The sequence below is a fragment of the Equus asinus genome, chromosome 3, assembly GCF_041296235.1.
Source record: "Equus asinus isolate D_3611 breed Donkey chromosome 3, EquAss-T2T_v2, whole genome shotgun sequence".
NCBI lineage: Eukaryota > Metazoa > Chordata > Mammalia > Perissodactyla > Equidae > Equus > Equus asinus.
Window position 1 is genome coordinate 104,027,018 of NC_091792.1, and position 22,411 is coordinate 104,049,428.

A 22,411-nucleotide genomic window follows, 5' to 3' on the forward strand; every position below is an offset into this window, starting at 1 on the left:
CTGTTCTTTGGTGCCTGCCTTTCTTGTGGATTACCACTGAGTTGAGTTTGGTGGCTGTGTGTGTTAGAGGTGTGTAGTGTGTAATTGTTTTTTTGCTACTAAAAAGTTGAATTTGGTTTCTAGGTGATGGCTAGATGCTGACCTTCACCTGAATGTGAAGGGCCCCCCGTGGTCTCCAGAGTGGATCTAGCCCCTTCTACCAATCATCATCCAACACACTCTGGGAAGCAAGGTCTGTTCGCCTCCTCTCTCCTTTTACTCTGAGAAAAGTTATAAAAGTAGTAATTGAATGCATTCTTTCTATAAAAACTTGATGTCTAAATGTTTTTCCGCTCCCCTTGGCCAAGAAGGGAGGTCAGGAAGGAGAGCTTGTAGGCCACATCTCCCTGTTTCTGTCGTGACGTGGGCCAGTACCAATGACAGGGTGAGATGGGCTGCATGGCGGTGGGAGCAGTGATGCTGGCGGGAGGACACAGAGCATCTGGGAGTTGTGTGGTAAAGATGTGGAAGAGAGGCTGGAGGGTATACAATAGAATCCTGCACAGGAAATATTGAGAGATCGATATGGACCATGTTCCCCTCCCTGAAAAACGACTTTGGCTGTTGATCAGGGCCAAGTATACTCTCATCTCAAAGCCAGAGGCTGTCACACTGCTGATCAGTGGTGAAAGGCATCAGGGGCCCACTGTGTGGAACTAGCTGAACTTTTAATTCTCAGCAGGACCAGACTTCTGCAGGGATGTGCAATTTAATGCCTGGGCCTGGAATGTTCTTTCTCTTACTCTCCTCCCACCTACCCTTTCAGTAGGCTGAGTCCTAGTCATATTTCTGGTGTCAGCTTCAGTATCACTTCCTCAGAGGGGGCTTCCCTGACAGATAAGCTAATGTATTCCCTGTTGTTGTATCTTGTAACATCCTCTGCTTCTCCTTTTTCTCACAGATCACACACACACACATACATATTTACACACAGAGATAAATATGTGTGCATGTAAAACTGTTTAAAATGGTTTCTCTCTTGTTTTGTGCTGGTCTCAGTCTTTCTGTAAGCAATATTGTGGTTGGACCAGCCCTTGTGGTTCTTATTATGATTGCAAGATGACCTTCAGCAATAACCATCAGGAAACTTTGAAAAAATAAAGGTTTATTACCTACAAGACCTGGAAATTACACAGCAAGATTGTGGGTAGAGAGAGCGCGCGCGCGCATACAGGCCTAGCTTCTGCTTTTATTGGAGTTGAGGGTTAGGGCGTAGGGTTTCCTGGGCTCACTCTCTACTGGTGAATAAAGATAAGAGCAGGAATTTAAAGCTTGAGGTCAGTTATCTGAATCAACCCAAATCCGTAAAACAAAGGAGCCTAGTGGAGGGTAGGGGCTGGCTCTTTATTTAGCTGTGGAGCTGCCAATGTGTTTATTGGAGATAGCCCTCTTCAGTGGGTGCCTCTTTGAAGTGGATTCCTCAGCATTCAAACTTAGGTCAGGCACTTGCATTACAAAAAGAAAAACAAAAGGAACCATTGTTAGGGCTTAAACTACATTTCCCGAATGGAAAGGTCTTTGAGAGAGATCCCAGCGCTTATCTAGCATACTGATAGGGACTCAATGTGAAGTACTACATTAGTGAAGATGTAAATGTTGAAAATGATGAAGAGGAGGCTTTGACTTGTTCCTGTGTCCGTTCCTTTGTGGAGTTGGAGCATACCTTTATATTAACATGTGTCACATGCAGTTGTGATTATTTGTCAACCTGTCTGCCTATTCTCTGTGACTTGTATGTCCAGCATCCAACCCAATGACTGGCACAGAATATGTTGTAATTCATACATGTGTATGGAACTGAAACTTGAAATCTCAAGTTGGGTTACTGGCAGAGGGACTGGATAAAAGGGGAGGTTTTGGATATAGATGGGCAACATACTGGATTTGTACAACCTTACCCCCAGATTTCAATATTTGCAGGTTAAAGGAATCCAGGAAGTAGTAAGTGGCAATTAAATCGTTCTCTCTCTGCATTAAATGTAACACTTCAATATATACTCACAAAAATAAAAGCCGTCTGCATGTTAGGAGGTAGTAGGACAGTGCAAAACCTGTGTCATGTCTCAGGAGCTGGCCTTGATGGATTTCAGTAGAAAACCACTAGACAAATAAACAAGATGTCTGAACTATTTAGAATTGTTAGAGAAAAACTGATGAAAACGACCATTTGCTGCTTTATTATGTGTTTATTATGTATATTTTTTGTTAACGATTACTTAATAAATGCACTTAGTTTGTAGACAAAACATTTTAAGGCATTGAGCTTATAATAGTGAGGAGATAATAAAAGGAGACTTTAATATGCAAAGTTTGTGACCCAGATGCTTAATACATGAAAGTTCCCCAAAGTTCATGTACAGTTTGAGTAGGTGAACATATTTCTTTTCCTATAACCATCATAGTATATGCAGTGAGCTATTAAGTATCAAGTCCTATTTTGTGTGTCAATAGCATTATGTGATATATAATGTAATCTCTTTGTTAGAGAAAAAAGAATCAAGGAAAGTGGTGTGGTGGTTAAGAGCATAGTTTCAAATTCCCGCTCAGTCACCTATTAGTTATCTGATCATGGGGCAAATTTCCTAACCTCTTTGAACTTCAGCTTTCTTCTCTGTAATACCGGGAATGCTAATAGTAACAATAATCAATAGTCAGTCACATGTATATATGGGTTATTGTATGTCATGCATTATTTTCAGCACTGTGAACTTATTAACTTTGTTAATTTTCACATCAGCATATGAGATACACAATATAATTATCACATTGAGAGATGAAGAAATTTAGGCACCGAGATGTTACACAACCTGCCCAAAGTTACACAGCTAGCAAGTGGTAGAACTAAGTTACCCAGTTATTTTCTCTCCAGAGAACGGACATGCTCCTAAGCAGATCACAGCCATCTTGTAAGAATTGTTTAATTCATGCATATAAAACACTTAATATGCTTGGCATACTAAAAGTCATCTGTAAAGTTTAGCTATTATTATAGTACATTAAAAATGGCACAAATCTTCAACTAGTGACTATTGTTGTCCATATTGTGAAATATCAAAGTGTTAAAAAAATAATTAAGGTTTTTTTCACCAGCAATTCTGTTAAAATTAATAATATACGACAACAAAGCAATAACAAATTTTGATTTTATGGTAATACTTCTGTAAGAATAGTGTGAGTGTAAATTTAAGTAATTGAGGAATGAAAGTTCTGGTGATTATAAAATAATAATTAGAAGTCTAGTAAAGTTTAAATTCTCTATTGTACTTATTTGCAAGGCTGATTCTAATACTAAAATTGTAACCATGTAGATATTAAGTAAGTGCAAAAATGTACAAACACACTGGGGTAAAACATTTAACAGCAAGTAGAACCTGTGTTCAGCCAGCCCTGGTGGTCTAGTGATTCAGATTGTGTGCTCTCACTGCAGTGGCCCGGGTTCATTTCCCCGTCAGGTCAGGTAATCACACCACCTATCTGTCAGTTGTCATACTGTGGTGGCTGTGTGTTGCTGTGATGCTGAAAGCTATGCCACTGGTATTTCAAATACCAGCAGGGTCACCCTTGGTGGACAGGTTTTGGCAGAGCTTCCAGACTAAGACACACTAGGAAGAAGGACCTGGCCACGCACTTCTGAAAAAATTGGCCGTGAAAACCCTATGAATAGCAGTGGAGCGTTGTCTGATGTAGCGCTGGAAGGGGAGAGGATGGCGCAAAAACACTGGGCAGAGTTCTGCTCTCCTGTACACAGGGGCACTAGAAGTCGGCATCAACTCGACAGCACTAACAATGCAGAACTGGTATTATTATTATTAATATTATTTTTCTTGTAGAAAATACTGGAGTTTTTTATGGAGTATGTTAATACTCTTTGTCGTGTATATTTTTTGCTCTACTAGTATTAAATATATTTGCTTTAAAGTGAATAACCACAGCTGACAAGACTCACATTCTACAACTTTATTATTTTTAGGATTTGAAGTCTAAAATAAACATTAGAAAAATCTTTTTGAGAATGTTTGAAACAAGACATCCTAGGACTAAGACAACGAAAAATGTTATTAAGTCCCTAAACATATTAATAAACATTTATTGAGCAAGTGTTCTATGCTGGACTCTGTAATTTCTAATATCATTGACCATTATGGAATCTATTAATCACCATGGGCACATCTAGACCAACAGCAAAGTAGAGCAAAAGAAGTTAACACAAATGTATTAGGAAAGACATTTTTAAATAAAGAAATGCAAAGCACAGTACCACATTCAGCCAAAATTTAGAGAGTAAACCATATTTTGAAACTAGGCTTGCTTACTTTCATCTTGTCATCTGTTAACCAGCCTTCTCAGAATAACAAGTAACTTTTTGAGACAAGGTGGAAAACATATCCAAAGTTTAATCCAGTATGAATTGGCATCCTGGATAAATAAGAACTCTAGAAAGTCAAGGCATCAAACTCTTACTCTTCCTGGGAATCAGAAAGATTTGACAGAAAGTGAACAGATGAAGCAGCTGATCCATCGCTTTCCAAAATTTTCTGGACTATATTCTTGATTCTGACAGCTTCTGGGTCCAGGCAGATTTCCTTCCCATTCTTCAGTGTGGCTCTGCAAGAGAGAAAAGAATTATCTGTGAGTGTGCAGGCCTGACTATCAGAAGGGATCCACGGGGCTGGATAAACCAGCGTTGGTGGGGATAGAGGTGGAGGGCTTCCCTAAAGAGGCAATGAAACAGAAGCAGGGACTTACATCACTTCGACTTTGCTGCAGTGGGGTCCTGCCCTCAGCACCTGCAAAGTTTGGATGATCCTGGGATGAATGCCAGAGGTGGTCTTCACACACAAGCAGCGAAGTTCAGCATACAGCTCATCGTCCACACTTTTGGCTAGGGTAGAAACTGTGGAACCACTCTGTTAGGGGTCATGATTGTCTTAGGGATCTTATCTATTAACTTGTTTCCTCAGGCCCCTTTGTGAATTCTACCTCTCTCACAAGGCCATTGTGAAGATGATCTGTAAGCCTTTAGTAAAGTACTCTAGCAGAATGCCTGGCACACGTTGAGTACCCACTAAGCATGGCTCCTCTATTTAGAGTTATTAGTATAATGGCCTCTCCAGCCCCAGGAGCGCCTGGACAGTCTTTCCCCAAGACACAGCTGCAGCAGAAGCAGCCACAGCTGCAGGGAAGCGGGACTCCACTTTCAGGTAAGGGAATTAAGTTTCTCTTACTTTCTCCGATGGTGATGGTGGAGGAAACCAGCATGGTCGGGAGTAGTGAGAGTAGCAGCAAGACCGGCAGGACCTGAAGTGGGCTGGCACTGGTACAGGAGGAGGTGGCCTTGGGCCTGAGCCTCATGGTGGAGAAGACTGAGCTAGAGTTGTTCCCAGAGCAAGGAGAGCGCAGTGTGAGGGTGAATCTCTGCCTAGAAGTCTGCAGCGAAGTAGCTTTTCAAGCTCTCCTGATGTCTTTTATACATACTCCCTCAAGACCAGTAAGGAGAAAAAGCGAAGGGACAGGGGAAGTAAGGATGTGTGGTAATTTACGTATAACAGTGGTCGAATTGTGCCCAACCCAGATAAACACCAGGCAAGTCAAATTTCCTGCTAAATTTCATTTTATGCATTACTTCACTCTTCCTTTCTCAATCCTATCTTCCTTACACATATTTAACTCTCTCCTTAGGTAAGAACTGGAATGAAATATTGCATGTATTTTCCTTGTATAACTATGTAATATTCCCTGCCTTTCCTATAATGCAATTCATAGGCCTAATAGACACTTGACTAGTACCTGAAAGCATAAATATGTGGCCCTTGGAAAGGAGAGCTATCGTCCCTTTCCGGTTGTCAAGGAAAGCAGATATTCCTACCCTGGTTGTTGATAAATGTTGGGGTTCCTTTGGAGTATGTGGCTAAAATACTAGCCAATTGCCATCAAAACTTCACTTTGCATATTAGTTTATGGGCTTCTTTCTGTCTTCCAAATGTGTTGCCTTTTGTAATTTCATCCAGAAACTGGAAGCAAACATCCTCCCTTGTGTTAGAAAATAAACTACTTGTTTCTACCATCAAAATATACCCCAAAAAGCAAAACCCAGCATCTTTATTTTTCCTTTTATTTGTAATCTAACAGAGAAATATATAACAATTTATTTTAAAAGATTCATACGCTGCAGATATACGTGGAATAAAGCATGCAACTTCCTCTTCATCATTACTCCACGTTCCCACTTTCTGGTGGTAACAATTTGGCATTCATTTTCAATTCTGTCTGTGTTTATAAACATACATGTACATAGAGACACACATATACATACATAGAGGTAGTCCTAGATCTTTCTATATAAATGGGATCATTATACAGCTTTTGACCTTCAAAATGTTTTCAGCATCCATTCATGCTACCTCAATGAGTTCTACCCCATTCTTTTTAATGGCTGCGTGACGTTCCATGGCTTGGGCAATTGTCATCCAACTTCTGTCTTATTGGTCACCCTGAGGGTGTTTCTAGTTGTGCATTATCCAAACTGTAATCAGATCTGTATTTTTCAATTCTCAGACCCTAATTAAGGGCCTCGATCTCAAACCCTACATGATATGGACAAAGCTCCACAGAGATACAGAGGTGAACTCACACATGCTGGCTTGTATATGTTTTTGTCTGGGTCTCTGGCCCATCCATAAGACTGGCTTCCTCAACTGGACTGTACACTTTTGAAGGCAGAGGCATGTCCAAGGTTTCTTTGATGCCTCATGTATCCTGTAGCTTGTAGGATAATGCAATAGACATTGAGTCTTAGTGTTAGTAAATAAATCAATGAATACGTATCACATGAAGGAAAGTTTCTCTTTCCTCTCTAATCAGCCACATTCCCAAGCCAAACTCCACATGGCCAAAGTACCTGTGATATAAAAAGGTGATTTGGAAGGATGGGCATAAAGGATGAGGCCCTGGCCACAAATTGTCTTCCTCTTAGAACCATATACAAATCTTATACAATATTTAAAGTTCCTATTTTCTTTTTTGCTTATTGTTTTATACCTTTAAAATCCTAGAAGAAACTCTCAAAATAGTAAATGTACAAGACTACTTTTTGCCAAAAGAAAGATTGCTAATATTTACTAATAATTTTTCCCAATCTTTGTATTTTTCAACTTTTTTTCTTTTCAGGAAGATTAGACCTGAGCTAACATCTGCCACCAATCCTCCTCTTTTTGCTGAGGAAGACTGGCCCTGAGCTAACATCTGAACCCATCTTCCTCTATTTTATATGTGGGATGCCTGTCAAAGCATGGCTTGATAAGTGGTGCATAGGTCCGCACCTGGGATCTGAACCGGCGAACCCTGAGCCGCTGAAGGGGACGGAGCAAACTTAACCACTACCCCACCCGGCCAGCCCCTTATTTTTTAACTTTAAAGCCAATTATCCCTGTTTAACAGTTACTGACTAAGCCTATTTAAGTTCTTAGGTTCTGTTTTTCAGTTTATTTCTTATTTTTCTCCACCTCATTTGTTTTCTTCTTATAATTTACAGTCTAGCAGTAAAACATATTAAATTAAAATGATTTTCCATCTCTCTCAATCCCAGAAATTCGTAGGTTAAGAAGCAAGCTTAAGGAAAAGCTTAAACTGAAAATTGGAATCCTTCTCAGAGCTGAGATGTGGGGTGAATTGTGGGGAGAATCACCACAGGAAACAGAAGAAAGAGAGCACCCATTTTTCTAGTTCTTCCTGAGTGATGACTTTATAGCATTTCCCCATTATTGTGATTGAAATATTGTTGGTTCACAAATCAGATGTATGCTTATTTAAACATAAGCTCAAAACCATCTCCTGAGCAAGGTATAAAAGTTTTTAGCATTATTTGCAGGATCTTTCTTTTTCTGTCCATCACAATCCCCCCGCATATATTGTTTACCATATTTGTTGGTTCACTGGACATTTTCCCCCTGGTAAAAACACTATCAAGATTTCTTTCCTGGTTCATTTACTAAGATTACTCAACCATTCCTAATCCTTTGGAAGAAGCTATGTAGAAATTCTTCTCGGCTAATGATACTATTTGAGCTAGTTGGGGCCAGGAAAGAGGTAGATATGTAGCAGAGTATCATCCAGTCATTGTCTTAATCAACAAACGTGTTTTGTCACAAAAGATACGTCAGCAAGATTCATGAGGAAGTGTTAACGAATTTCTTGTGTCACTAAAATTTCACAGGCTTATTAGTCAGCATTTGAGGTTAATTAACTTTTGCTAGTTTTTATTTATTCAATAAATATGAATTAAGTACCTGCTACGTGCCAGGAATTGCAAAGTTCGCTTTGTTGTGTAGCTTAGACATTTAACTATTTCGTTTTTAAAAGTGAAATCTCAAATATTTGCACAAAGCAATAAAATATAAATACTAATCTATTATTATTACTACTACTGGTAACTGCTGTTACTGCCATTCGCATTATTTTCTTTGATTTCCATGAAAAGAAACACAGTATAGACAAAGACAAACTGACTGTACATAAATGGGTAAAAGATATTTCAAAATTGGTTATTCAATGAAAAGAAGTTAATGTATACAAAATTATAATTCAAATACATGATAGAAAACTAGTGTCAGAGGTTCTTGAGTTTAAAAATAACTTGATAGCCTTTTTGTGAATCTTACATTGTCAACCTGGTTGGTTTTCCTTTTTTCCTTTTTTTTTTTTTGTGGTAAGTTACTTTATCGTTTTTTCCTTTAAGTCACTGTATAAATAGCAGAGTCATTCAGGAAACTAACAAGTTTTCTAAGACTCAAAACACAACTTATCTGTTAGCTATTTCAGAAGAAAGTATCTAGAGACATTGGAGGAACATTTCCACTAAAATTAAGACATCTACTAACTCTGCCTTACATAGCACATTTTGACTGACATGTCTCAAATATAAAGGAAATAAGCTGTCACCTGCAAGTTCATCATAAAAGCAATTGGTACAGAAAATCTTAAGGATAATAAAATTTGGGGTCAGTTTGTTAAAGTGCCTTAATCAGCAAATTGAAATACTAGCCAACAAACGATTTCCTGTAAGTTCTGGAACCAAATGTGTTTTCCATGTAACTCTGAGTTGACAAGAATGGTCCAGACCTCAATTACTCCGGCACTCATTCAGTTGAGGATGCATACTGTCCAGAGGTGAAGCATGGGGTGGGCGTGGGAGGAGAGCCAGGAGGGTGGGAGAGTTGAAAGGGAACTATCTTCCTGGGTGCTATTACACAGAAGCACTGCAAAGTTTTGCGGGCCTGAGAATTTTAATTTTAGGTTGATTAATGCTATTTTTTGAACATCAGATGCATGATGATCCTCTTTTGCTGTTTAGCAAGCCAATCCCAAACTTAGTGGCTTACGACAAAAATTTATTACTTCTGAGAATTCTGTGTGTTAAAGAGAGCGTCTTCTGCTGTCAATCTTGCCTGAGTCCAGGTAAGTGGCTGCAGTCGGAGGGCAATGGGAATGGCTGAGAAGTCCATAACGGCCTCATCCATGTGGGAGGTGCTGGCTGCTGGCTGAGATTTCTGCTGGGGCACCTTAGTCCACCTCCTCTTTTAAGTAGCAGCATTTTACTTCAGGAATAAATGAAGAATGGAAGGGAGGGAAGAAGGAGGTGAGGAGGAAGGGAAGGAGGGAGGTGAGAGTAGGGAAGGGAAAGGAAGGAAGAAAAAGAAAGAGAAAGAAAATAAAAAACAAAACACAGCCCTCCACTCTCCTCCCTCCCCTTACCTTCCTCTCTTCCCCTCTCCTCTCCCATCTCCTCTCCTTTTTTCTTCTCTCCTATTTCCTCTCTTCCCCTTTCCTCCCCTCCCCTGCCCTCTGAAACCATGATGCACTACCTAGATGCCCTTTCAGGGTCCTCTGGGTGGTGCACCCTGGCTTTCTGCAGCTGCTGGGAATGATAGCTGCAGATAGCTCACAACTGAGGCCATCTCTGGCATAGCCCACAGCCTAAAGGGACTGTCTCACCCACAGTTATGCTCACTGTCCAGGGGTAGCCCACATCTAATGACTGGTCAATGAGGAGATACAGAGTTCTGCCTTCCTTGCCACAATTCAGAAATAGCTCTGAAAGGCCATCCAGCTCCAGAACTTCCCATTGGCTCTCCTGAATCTTCTGTTGTCCCCGCGACTCTCCCTCTGCCCAGTGCTGCTTCCTTACTTCCTGACAGATGTGCATTTTTAGAGCACACCTCGGAAAACTTTCTGCACAGATGTCTCCTCTCAGAGAATCCCACCTAAGTCATCCTTTCTCTCTCTTTTTAGAAAATCTAGTCCCTTTTCATTCCGCTTCTGAGTAGAGCTTTGTTAGAGAAAACTCAGTACATTTGCTGCCAAAAGACCTTAACTTAGGCTGAACATTTCGTCTTTGTAATCTCTATATCATAAGGACCCCGGACAGGGTCCAGTATCTAACAAGATTATTAAGAAATGGATATTTGATGGATGAATATTTATAAGAAGGAAAATACCCCATACATGTCAATCATGTTACCATATAAATGACAGAAAATGTATAAAGAATATGAATGCATTGATTCCAAGAGGTTCTTAAAAAAGGCTTGTGGAGACACATTCTTCCAAGGACTAAAAATTAATCATTCATGCATAAGTACAAAGAATATTGATAAATTAAAGGAAATAGTAGTGCTTAAACTATGAAACTCTCAGTTTTCTCATTTGTAGAGGAGGGTTTGAATTAGAAGACTTGGGAAAGGAGCTAACATTTATCAGCCATCTGCTTTGTTCCAGGATTAGCCCTTAGTGTCTGTGAGATAGGTAGTATTGTACTGATCTTACTGATGGGAAAACTGAGGGATGGAGATGTTAAATAAATTGCCAAGGTTACATAACTAAAGGACTCAGAACTGTATTTGAAACACAATTGCTCTGACTTTGTACGGCACCACAAACCGTAAAGAAGCGTCACTCGCCTCTCTTCTTGGGAATGAATCAACTATTTTTCTCTTTTTCTAACCCTAGAGGAGTATCAGAAACAGTCCTCACACATTTATGTGGCAGTGGAAACACATCCATTAAGAACATGGATTTTTCGGGAGGGAGGGTTCTTACAATTTTTCAATGTTTAAGAAACAGGACTCTAGACTTTGTAGAAACAAAACTTTCTACCTCAACTCTAGGTCTTTCTATGTCATTATTTCACACTATGTATTTGAAGTATGAGCAATCCTTCTTAGGAATGTAATATTAATTTTGCGGACGGAAAGCAAACCAGGACCATCAGCGAAAAGCAGAGTCATGTGCACTCTCCTTGTCTTCCCTGATTTAGTCAGGAGGCACATCGAAATCCCCAGGTGCTCAGTCTATCTGGCAGATTTCTCAATTTGCAACATCCTGGAAGCATTTTTGAAGTTACGTACAATATGAGAGTTACCCACAGCCATTCTTTCCCTTGTGCCAGAATTAAAACTGTGATAGCAGAACAAAGCCACTAGTCATATTTTATCATTGATCTTGTCATACCTTCAGGAATTGAAGGATTATATGGATGTGTCACACCCAGAGGCAAACAGGAAAGTCTGGTAGAATGAAAGGCATTAGTTACACATTAGAAATTGTCTGGAATGGGGCAATAACAGAGTAGATTTTAGCTGACCACTTGTTCACTTCCCAGTGATTTCATATGTGAGAGAGAGTTTCAGATGGATAATGGACGAAAATAATATTTAGGGGTTTGTATGAGAAAAATGTAAGATATTTCCCTAGAAGAAATACATAAGATTAATTTTCTCCAGATTTGTTAGTCCTTGAGTTTGCTAGTGGCAGGATCAATAGTAATGGTAGGATTGGTGAGTAGTAGCTGTCATTCAGGTTCCTGTAAATTAAACTGCAGTATTATACTGTAATCTTTTTCTTTATAGAACAACCAATTATAGCATAAGCATGACAAATAGAATTGCAAGGGTATTACAAATAGGTTTTATTCTATGATTTATGAGCAAACTAAGCTTATAAATCTTGTTTTGGGGAAAAACAAACATCATGAATAATGATGAAGAGAACGTAACCTGTAATGTTTATTTCTTCACAAAACATATATTTTGCCCAAGCAAAGGGCATTTAATATGCTTTCATTTATCATTGTTAGGTGCTTATTCAATGAGTATTTTGGGGCTGATATGATAAATCAGGCATTGTTTAAAACATTGAAGTTTATAGTTCAAACATTTATGGTAATCTGATTTGCTTTTTTAGTGTTTTCCCAGGATTAGTGTATAATTCATAGTTTCAAAGAAAAAAAATACTATTTGAGAGAGCAAAAAGAGACCACAGAGATTTAATGAATTTCTTTAAAAACTTGAGTTATTTTGTGCTTTGCTATATTGTGGAAAAACTTGTCCACAAACCCATCCCTTTGAATCTACTGTAAATTTTTCTGTATCTTTGTATCTGTTTCTCTCTCTATATATTATGTATATATATAAATATATAATAATAGAACATATATTCATCTGATATTTTATATATAAGGAGAGAGATGAAAAGATGTAGAATAGCTTAGATTAGATATACATATGCTAATGATATATTACATATACTAATATATACAAATACATGCCAATATAATCATATATAATATATTAATCCAATTGGGATATGTGTGTATGTCTACTAATTGGATTACTTTCTCTATCTCTTTTTTTTTGTGAGGAAGACTGGCCCTGAGCTAATTTCTGTTGCCAATCTCCCTCTTTTTGCTTGAGGAAGATTATCACTAGGCTAGCATCTGTGCCAATCTTCCTCTATTTTGTGTGGAATGCCACCACAGTGTGGCTTGATGAGTGGTGCTAGGTCCATGTCTGGGATCTGCACCTGTGAACCCTGGGCTGCTGAAGCCGAGCTCATGAACTTAACCGCTATACTACTGGGCCAGCCCTGGATTACAGGCCTTTTTGTTTTCTTGCTTTTCCTAAAAATGAGCTATTTACATGAAATTTCTATTTTCATACTAGAGAGACAGTGGGACTTGTTCAGCTTAGATCATTCATCTGTTTAAGCACTGCTGTCCTAAGAACTGGAATGAACATGGTACATGGTCCCTGCCCTCCTGGAGCTTACAGTGAAGTTGGAATAGACAATAAATACATGACCACATGTATATAGTTTCTATAGACTTTATAGTCACGTTGGTGACACAATGTTATGAAGGAAAAGAACAAAGTTCTATGAGAAGATATAAAAGAAGCCTTAATCTGGTGGGGGGAAGGGTCAGAGAGGCCCTAAGTGGCAGGTAAACTGTCCCCAAAGGAAGGCTGAGTGTTATCCAGGTGAAAGTGAGGGGTAGGTGTTATAGATTGAGGGGATGGTGTCTGCCTAAGCTCTTGTTGGATTACTTGTCGACAAGAAGGAGAAAAGAGGGTAAAAAAGTTAGAATTTATTCAACACCCACATGAGCCAGGTTATCAATTTTGGGACATTATCTGACAACCACAGTGTCAGGATGACTTACTAATCATTAAGTCAGTCAGTGTCAGGTATTGGGGATGCAGAAATGAATGAAATATGGTTGACACTTGGGGAAAGCCCTTAGCAGAGTAGGGTAAAGAAACTTACAATTAAATAAAAGCGATGCAATATTTGATATTCAAGTAAATTCAAGTATCTAGAAGATCCTGTGGGAACATCAAAAGGGAACCACCAGTTCTGCTGGGAATGCCAAGGCAAACTTCACAAAAGAGAGATTGTTTGAGTTGAGTTCTGAAGGAAGGAAAGGCTTCCTCCTACAGGCAGAAAAGCAAAGCGATAAGGCTCTTCTGGATGGAGGCCCCAGCAAATGCAAAGGCCTGGACCTAGGAAAGGACACCCCCCAGTTAGGGAACTACACTCCTGACTGCCAAGATGTCAGGGAGAAGTGAAGTTAAAGCGGTAATCAGGAGTCAGATGAGACAGAGCCTAATCTGCCATGCTTCACAACTTTTATTTCATGTCCAGGAAATAGGGAGCCAGTTAAGGGTTTAAGGTAGGGAAGTCTTAACCTATTTGGATTTTCTAAAGAACCTAGAGGCTGCTGGTACTCGCAAAGAGTAACTGAAAGGGGACTGAGCTTGGAGAAAGGCTGGGCTAATGCAATGACATTGGGAAATGAGGGTCTCCTCTTCTAGCCAGAGAGGAGCACGGTTAATTGTCAAAATAATGTAGAACTAAAGAAAAATAAAATGTTTGTAGCAGTATAAGAATGAAGAAACAATATGAGTAAATTTATGTCTTTTATTTTTTTCCAAAGAACAAAAGAAGTACAATTCACCAATGACACACAATTAAAAAGTGTAATTTTAACATAGTAAATGTGATGCATGTATAACTCTTTATAACAAATGGTCAAAATTTTAGAAAGATACACCATAAGCATCTACAAATATTAGCAATGCTATGTACTTTTTTGAAAACTAATGAAGAATTTATATTCAAATAGTCTGGATATGTTTTCAAAACTTTCAGAGTATAGATCATTTTTAAGTTTGCTGTTATTCTTAAAAAACTAAAAGAATGCATTTCTATAAAAACTAGAAATAAGGAATTTACCTATTTCCTAGCTTCTTCATCTGTCCAAAACATATATTTAGTGACTAGAATTATAGTACTCCTGATAAAATAGTTAATAAATACCATGTAAAATCAACGTTTAATGAGTAATTCATGACATTATGCCATACTAAGAAGACATCAAATGTCTAAAGTTATATGAAAAGAATACATTAGTCCTTATAGAACTTCAACATTTAGAAATTCTAAAGAAGGGAATACATTCTACACATATAGGCCATATACTATATTCTATGATACGCCCAGGTTTCTAATACAATGTAACTTAAATAGTATCCCAAGGTCAAGAGTAAGGAAATTCTCTAACATATTCCCCAGGTAACAATACTAAAATAATTCCTGTCTCATGAGAAGAATGAAGACAACAGTTTATCTCCATATACAGCATTCTAATGAAATATCATTCGCATATTAAATCCACAGCCTTTTCGGTAACACTGAGGAATACATTCTTCAAATACAAGTCACCTTGAAAGATTAACAACCAGTGATTCTTGACTCACAATTTAGTCAATTGCCAAAGACTTCAACAACGTAGCAGATAAAATAGCAACAAATAAATAACAGAAATACTATGCTAAATACTTCAAAAGCTGAGCACAAAGCCGCAGAGACAAACATAGGTCGGTCCTCCCAACTCTCTCTCCAAGTGGGGTCTTCATGAAGAACCCTAACTCACTGGAGAAAACCAGCCCTTGATTCTTGTCTCCAGAGTCTACAGATCCCCAGAAAACTGCTCTGCTGAAGAACTGGGCAAGTTTTTCAATGCGTGGTCCTTTCTCTTAATCAATTTTTCTTGTTTCCACTGTAGAGAAAAGAATTATATCAGTTTAGCCAAATTTCCACTCTTCTGTCTAGTCCAACCTGTTTTCAAAACATATAGCTTAAGATCAATAAAAAGCAAAGGGTGGGCTCAAGACTATACTAACAAAAAAATACATCTCAGGCATGAGTTTTGTGTAACCTCTCAGGCAATTACATATGAGATTGTTGATAAGGATTTTCCAAGGACATTCCAGAACCACCTTCCTCTCTACTCCCGAACAACCTTTTTATTCTAAGCACGGTCTGGAATGTTGTAGCCAGATCCTGCAGACAATAAAGACCTTGAGAAGTCTACACTCCCAAGAGAGATTAAGAAACCACAAAGATCAAAGTGACAAGTACCTGTCCAACGTTTTCTGGATGAATTTCTTGATCAAAGGGGCTTCTGGGTCCAGACAGACTTCCTTCTTGTTCTTCAAGGTGGCTCTGCAGAGATAAAAAGGGGATGCATCCATGAGCTGCAGGGGCTGAAGACCCAGGCTAGGGGTACTTCTCTCTTGTCAAGGTCACAGTGGGCAGCGCAGCGCACAGGGACTTACACGACTTCCACCTTGGAGCACTGGGGACCCACGGCGAACACTTGCAGACTACTGATCATTTTGGGATGAATCCCAGGTGTGACGGTTAAACACATGCAACGCAGTTCTCTCACTGCGGCCGCGACAGGACCAGCTGGGGAGAAAGAGAGACATCGAAATAAGGCAGGTTGCTGGGGGAGCTCTTCCCCAGCAAGCCCTGCCCTGGACACTTCCCCGCGTCCTGGACGCAGCGGCGGCCGCTGAGGCTGAGGCGCGCCGCTCTGCCCGGCGTCCCGCGTGCTGTGCGCTCTCACCGCTGACAAGGGGCCCGGGAGGCGTCAGCAGCAGCAGCGCGAGCAGCGCGCACAGAGAGCTTGAAGGGCCGGGGACGCGGGCTGCGCGGCTGGGCAAGAGGCTCATAGCGGCGAAGAGAGCGTGGCGAGAGGGCGCGAGACCAGGAGGCAAGAGCAGGCGCGGAGATTGGAAGCTCCACAGCACTGTGGCTTCCCCAAGCCCTCCGCAACCCTTTTATTTGCACTCGCCTCTTCCCCGAGGCAGGAAACGCAAGCTTTGGGATGCTTGGGAAATTCCCTAGACTGAGGGGGGCGGGGGAAGGGAGGTTGGGTCGAGGAGGGCAGAGCAGCGGGAGTTGGGGAGGAGGATGGCTGGGAGGAGCTGCCCGCAACCGGTCCGGTCCCCGCGGAGTACATTGTAGCCCTGCCCCGCGGTGGACGGAGCTGCTGCTCCCGCCGGGGATGAAGAGCAATCCTGCGGAGATTTCTTCCCCTGGGCCAGCCAGGGCTAGGAAGGCCAGCTTCTCCTGGGGGACAGAGCCCTCTGCGAGATGCTTCTCATCTCCATCTAAAGAGCAAGGCTGAAACCAAAGGAGTAGGAGCTTTGACTTTAGAAAACTTTCTGTACATCCTTAACCCTAATTATTAGTTATTATTATCATTCAGGAACTATATACCCGCAACTGAAAGGCCTACCTCTTCTGCTTGCAGGCAGGTCATGCTAGGTTCGTCAAATTAGTTTATGATTCTTTGGACTTCAGCCAGCTTTACAAGCTAAGGTAATATGATGAAAGTGTCTGTACTCCCACTTGAAGTCAGTGGCAGAATCAGGCTCCACAATCCAAGTGTGCTTGCTGGAGACCCTCTGCTTGTAGTTAGCAAGCATATGCGGGTCGAGGTGGTTTAACAAAAGTTGTCAAAAATCACCCAGCAAATTGCCCTGCAAGATGACGCCTTGCTTTCTGCAGTAGAATGCACTATTGAAGTGGAAGAGGTGTGGTCTTCGTTAGAGGTGGGCTTGGGTGGGGCGAGTCCCGAATAACGCAATGCTGAGAGCTGATCTAGCGATGGCTTCTCAGCCAGGTGTGTAATTGACCCAATTTGGGAAAGCTGATGAGTTTGAGGGGCTTATCTGAAACTTTGGTCTAGGGATTTGAATCAATCTGGCAGCAAGACAGCACCTTCTCTGGTTTTACTCAACTTTGTGGGAGGGAAGGGTGACTCACACCTTAAAACTTCTGGAACCATGCAGCTTCACAATCAGTTGTGTGACCAAGACTGTTTCCATAGGCCTGCTCTAGTCCAGAGCGAGCCCAGAGCTGCCCCCTGAATTTGAAGGATGAAGTAGCTTCCAGCTTCCTCTCCCTCTTGCTCCTCTCTCTATCTGTGGGAGTAGTTAGAACACTGAAATTTTAGCGGCTAGCTCTGTTACATGTCTAACTCCATGACAGGCATGGCTCTGATACTGGAATGGCACTTAGGCTTTCTTTCATAGAAATCTAACTAGATCCTCTTCTAGATTGTTCTCAAGACCCTTGTCCTCACAGTAGGCCAGCAAAGACAATCAGTAAACACAATGGCAACCGGAAAACAGTCATGGAATGAAGTTCTTTTCCTTGTCCCTGTGACCTTGGGGAATTTTATTAACTCCCCCACACGTCTTCTTTAGCAGGACTTCACCTCCATTGGTGAACAAGGAGGAGGTGTCATAGATGTTTAGAAGTTTTAGTCTAGAAGGAAACTTAAGAAATTTTCTAGTTGAGGAAGGCTGAGAGGTTTGGCCTTACTTTGTGGGAAACTGAATGGGAAGTTCTCTGTTCTGCACAGCTTCCTGATACCAACAGCATCATACCTGACTCAGCTAATATAATCCTTCATCCTTCTGGGGAGCAGTGATCCGGGAAAACAGCCTGCAGATTTATTATATGGACTTTTTTAGAGATTAGAATGTGGATAAAACAAAACTTCAAAAATGTGACTAAAAATCTTGGGGAATTAAATTCAACTTAACCACAGGGAATAAACTATAGAATAATAAACCTTTAATGACATAGGTTATTGAGGGGTTTTTGTGTGTGGGTGTGTTTAGGTTAGTTACAAATAAGCTATTTTAAATCTAAGTGAACATATGATTTAATTTTGGCACCAGGTAAGATCAAAGGAAGGTTATGAGATGAGATTTCCGTTTCCTCCTGACATGCGTAGATGTGCATACTTCACCTGGTTTGCGCTCTGAATCCGTTTACCATGGATAGTTTGTAGAATATAAGGCACAAAAGAAAAAAAAATTTCTCCAGCTAGGAAACTGGTAATAGAAAGTCCCCGCTAGAAGTGGGCCGTTGGCTTGCCCAATCTCCTCAGGAAGCAATGTGTAACTTAACCTGGGTTCTCATTGAAATCGTTCTGGCCCATTGCCCATGTCTGGCTCCTGTCTAGGCATCTCTTTTTGCAAAGACATGTAGGAATGTGGGTGGTCCAAAGACTCCCTGTAGTTGAGAATGACAGCACTACTACTACAGGAGACAGAGCTCTTCAAAACTAATTGCTTCTTTATCACCAATTCAAAGCGAAGCTGTTGGCCTTACCTGCACTGTGTCTAGATAGTAGAGAAAGGTACTGTGTCATTTTTGTCCCAAGCTATAATACAACAATCCACAAAATGACATCAATATCCTGATAGCCTGAAAGATTTACTGTTTGTCAAAAGCAGTTGAATTTTAATCATGATACCACAGAATAATGTAGTATGAATTAAAACATTTTTAATAGTTTGCAGCTTCCAAAAGACTTTCGTGCTCCTTATCTTTTGAGCCTCCTCTTGATTCTTTGAGGGAAATAAGAAAAACCCCTCCATCCTCATTTTTCAGTTAGGGACAGTAAGGCCAGAGAAAGAGTTAAGAAGTGGAAAATTCAGGCTTGGAAGTTAAGCACTAGAGAAATTTTTAATGATTTCCAGATTACAAACCACTTTCTTCATAGTCACTGGCAAACACCCCATGGCTGTCCACATCTGGTTAACCACTTTGCTTGTGTTGCCCAACAACCATATTTTAAGCTGTTGTAATCCTTAGTCTATTGACTCCTGGCCTTTGGGGCCACAATGATGTCAAACATCCAAGAGATGTCCAGGTTAAGCAGCCTGAAACTGTCACCTGCTCTTGAAATCCCTCTCTTTCTTCAAGACCAGTGCAAAGTCCTGTCTTTTCTGAGAAGGTTTATTCTGACAAAGCCAGTTGAAATGTATTCCTTCCACCTTTCATCTTTGAACATCTAATGAACTTGTAATAACTATCTCATGAGACAGAATTTAATTTTTCCTTAATTTTGCTTTTGTCTCTCTCAAGTCAACCAAAAACTCTTTAAAATCAGTGTTGATGTTTTGTATTTCTCATGGAAACTCCCATAAGTTCCAAGTTCAGTAGCGAGCTGTCTATGAACATTTGATGACAGATGGTGATAACCTTTTATTTTGCAGTTTTATTTAAGTTACAAGTGGATCTTAAAGTTAAGGAGGAAAGAATGGGGCTGTTTACTGCACTAACCATTTGAGCTCCTCTATTTTGAATTAGCTTTTCCCTATGTTGCAGATTGTTTCTTGGTTATTCTTAGGGCCAGTTCAAACAGTATTTTCAGTCTTTGGAATCTGAACTATTTGAATGAATATTCAGAAACCAGCAGAATATTTGATGTTGAAAGAAAGAAAATTACATAACTAAAGTATCAACCAAATTATTTATTGTCTGTGACTTAGAGATTGTCAGAGATATTTGACAAGGGAACATTCTTATTAAGTTATATTGTGTTGAATGTTAAGAGTGTAAGAAAATTATTCTAAATTGATCTCTTCCAACAAATCAGAGAAGACTCTAATTATGTGATTTAGTGTATGGCTTACGCTTTTTCGAATATTTTTGTATATTTCTATTTTCCTTTATATCCATTACTCTTTATATTATATTTATATGAGAAATGTTATATGGGGGCCAGTGTGGTGGCGTAGTGGTTAAGTTTGTGTGGTCTACTTTGGCAGCCCATGGTTCACGGGTTCGGATCCTGGGTGCAGACCCGCACACTGTTCATCAAGCCATGCTGTAGTGGGGTCCCACATACAGAGTACAGGAAGATTGGCAACAGATGTTAGCTCAGGACCAATCTTCCTCGCCAAAACAAAAAAAGCTACATGATTGCAGTAATAAAAGATGTAGACATAGCATTATCAGGTTAAGCACATCGAGAATATCAGTATAAGAATTTATTAATCAATAAAGAGTTCAAGTGGAGGAGAGCGTTACTTGCTTATATGCACAAGAAAAGAAAAAGCCAGTTACTCTTGGGTTAACATTGCGTTATCAATGTGGTCTGTCTCCTTCCACAATGGGCTTGTAAGTCCAGTAAGTGGCAGCATCATTTAGTGAATAACTTTGCTTACAGTTGCCCCAGCTTTACTGCGAAATGTCAGGAAGGTATTCTCTCCTTCTGTCCACCATCTAATTTTTTTGCTGCTCATTTCAGAATAAATCTGCTTGAAAAAGGAGTAAATCAATGAATCTTGATTGAGTCCAAACTGAGTTAACTCCAAGTAATCATCGGTAGGCTTTTCCTTGCCACCTCCTGGGTGGATGGGGTAGCTAGTTGTCTCTTGTTCAGCTGTGCAAGCCTGCAAAAAGTTTTGTGGCAAGGGATGATACATAGGAAAAAAAAGATTTAGGATTAAAGTTTTAAATGTTTTCAAAAAGCCTTGCGCTTCTTGGAAATAGGAAGCATTCATTGCTTTCTTCAGAAATTTGATCTGGGCTAAGCAAAACAAAAATCTTTTTAGGAGTTGGCTATTTTAAATAACTTTTGAGAAGTCATTTGTCTGATACTTCAGAGGTCCTTTATGGATATTAAACTTTTAATACTGTGCTTAATAATGGTCATTTACTATACCATTTTTGACCACCATTACTTCCATATTTCTTTTTTTAGGAGAATATCTACTTCTGCATGAACTCACAATATCTTTCATTCTCATTTAATATGTATTATAAACTCATTGATTGCTGTTTTAATGGGAATAATTGTAATGTATTTTCATGTGTGTGATTGATATACTTCCTAGGTAATCAAAACCCTCTCTTTACCTCCCTTGTCACTACGTGAGCAAATAGCAAAGACTCAACATTTGACAAGTATCCAAGACAATATTCATGTACTTAAAGGTCAAACACACACATACACACCACCGCTATCACCACCACCATCAACAACTATGCCATGGTGAATGTTTGTATTCCCCCCAAATTTATATGTTGAAATCCTAACCCCTAGTGTGATTGTATTTGGAAGCAAGGCCTTTGGGAGGTGATTAGGTCATGAGGGCAGATTACTCATGAAGGGGATTCGTGCCCTTATAAAGGGGGCCTCACAGAGCTCCCTCACCCCTTCTACCATGTGAGGACACAGCAAGAAGGTGCCATCTGCAAACCAGGAAGTGGGCTCTCACCAGACACTTAATGTGCCAGCACCTTGATCTTGGACTTCCCAGAGTTCAGAACTGTGAGAAATACATTTCTGTTGTTTATAAACCACCTAGTCTATAGTATTTTGTTTGGCAGCCCGAATAGACTAAAACAAACAACAAGATCAACAAAACAAAGATCAAAAGAGAAAAATGGGAATAGAATATGTTTCATGTTCATTTCTTGCCATAAATTTTTTCATAAATGTGAACTTCAATTCTCAGTGAATGAACTACTTTTATACATTTTTGAAATATTATTTTCACAAGAGTTTGGAATTAGGAAATTGAGCCCACTGATATAAGAGGTGTTGCAACACCAAACCAAAAGTCACAAAATCCTAGAAATTCTGGCTAATGTTGGACTAGGAGTATCTTGCTAAGCAGTTGGCATTTTAAAGCATGGCTTCCCCTGGAGGATAAATTGACAAAACTACTTTAACGAAATGTTTTGTTTTGAATCATTTTGGTTTCCAAAAATTCAGTAAGTCAGACTGGAAGTTGTTTTCTTTGGGACAGAATATTCCTTGGGAATAGCTTTCATTTTTCCCTAATTTAAATTTGAGAAGTAGATTGGTGAATACTATGACCAAGGATTATATCATAGAAAAGAGGAAAATAGTAGTGGCTAATGTACTAGAAATAGACCA

At 39.8% G+C, this 22,411-nt stretch overlaps 2 protein-coding genes and 1 long non-coding RNA gene across 4 annotated transcripts in view; 1 reads left to right on the top strand and 2 right to left on the bottom strand.

Annotated features, from left to right (window-relative positions):
• The window catches only part of LOC123283799 (uncharacterized), a 67,244-nt gene that overhangs the window by 18,025 nt on the left and 26,808 nt on the right, over positions 1–22,411 (top strand). For both annotated transcript variants that reach the window (XR_011502205.1, XR_006524508.2), the window contains exon 2: positions 124–232. This is a non-coding gene — a long non-coding RNA (uncharacterized lncRNA). The remainder of the gene's footprint in view (positions 1–123; positions 233–22,411) is intronic.
• On the bottom strand, positions 3,983–5,540 carry PPBP (pro-platelet basic protein). Its single transcript, XM_014838996.3, has 3 exons — positions 5,265–5,540; positions 4,786–4,933; positions 3,983–4,644 (listed from the first exon to the last, which is right to left on the bottom strand). Exons 1-3 carry the CDS (start codon positions 5,389–5,391, stop codon positions 4,497–4,499), a joined length of 423 nt encoding a protein of 140 aa, XP_014694482.1. The 5' UTR covers positions 5,392–5,540; the 3' UTR covers positions 3,983–4,496.
• On the bottom strand, positions 14,271–16,519 carry CXCL6 (C-X-C motif chemokine ligand 6). Its single transcript, XM_014838971.3, has 4 exons — positions 16,283–16,519; positions 15,990–16,122; positions 15,793–15,876; positions 14,271–15,430 (listed from the first exon to the last, which is right to left on the bottom strand). The coding sequence occupies exons 1-4, from the start codon at positions 16,386–16,388 to the stop codon at positions 15,412–15,414; spliced, it is 342 nt and encodes a 113-aa protein (XP_014694457.1). The 5' UTR covers positions 16,389–16,519; the 3' UTR covers positions 14,271–15,411.

Bases quoted from the DNA above. Each gene is read 5' to 3' on its own strand.
- PPBP (XM_014838996.3), bottom strand. From the start codon at position 5,391: ATGAGGCTCAGGCCCAAGGCCACCTCCTCCTGTACCAGTGCCAGCCCA. The intron at 4,934-5,264 runs GTAAGAGAAACT...GTGGTTCCACAG, and splicing joins CACCATCACCATCGGAGAAA to TTTCTACCCTAGCCAAAAGT. The intron at 4,645-4,785 runs GTAAGTCCCTGC...TCTCTCTTGCAG, and splicing joins TGCAGCAAAGTCGAAGTGAT to AGCCACACTGAAGAATGGGA.
- CXCL6 (XM_014838971.3), bottom strand. From the start codon at position 16,388: ATGAGCCTCTTGCCCAGCCGCGCAGCCCGCGTCCCCGGCCCTTCAAGC. The intron at 16,123-16,282 runs GTGAGAGCGCAC...CTTTCTCCCCAG, and splicing joins TCCCGGGCCCCTTGTCAGCG to CTGGTCCTGTCGCGGCCGCA. The intron at 15,877-15,989 runs GTAAGTCCCTGT...TTATCTCTGCAG, and splicing joins TGCTCCAAGGTGGAAGTCGT to AGCCACCTTGAAGAACAAGA.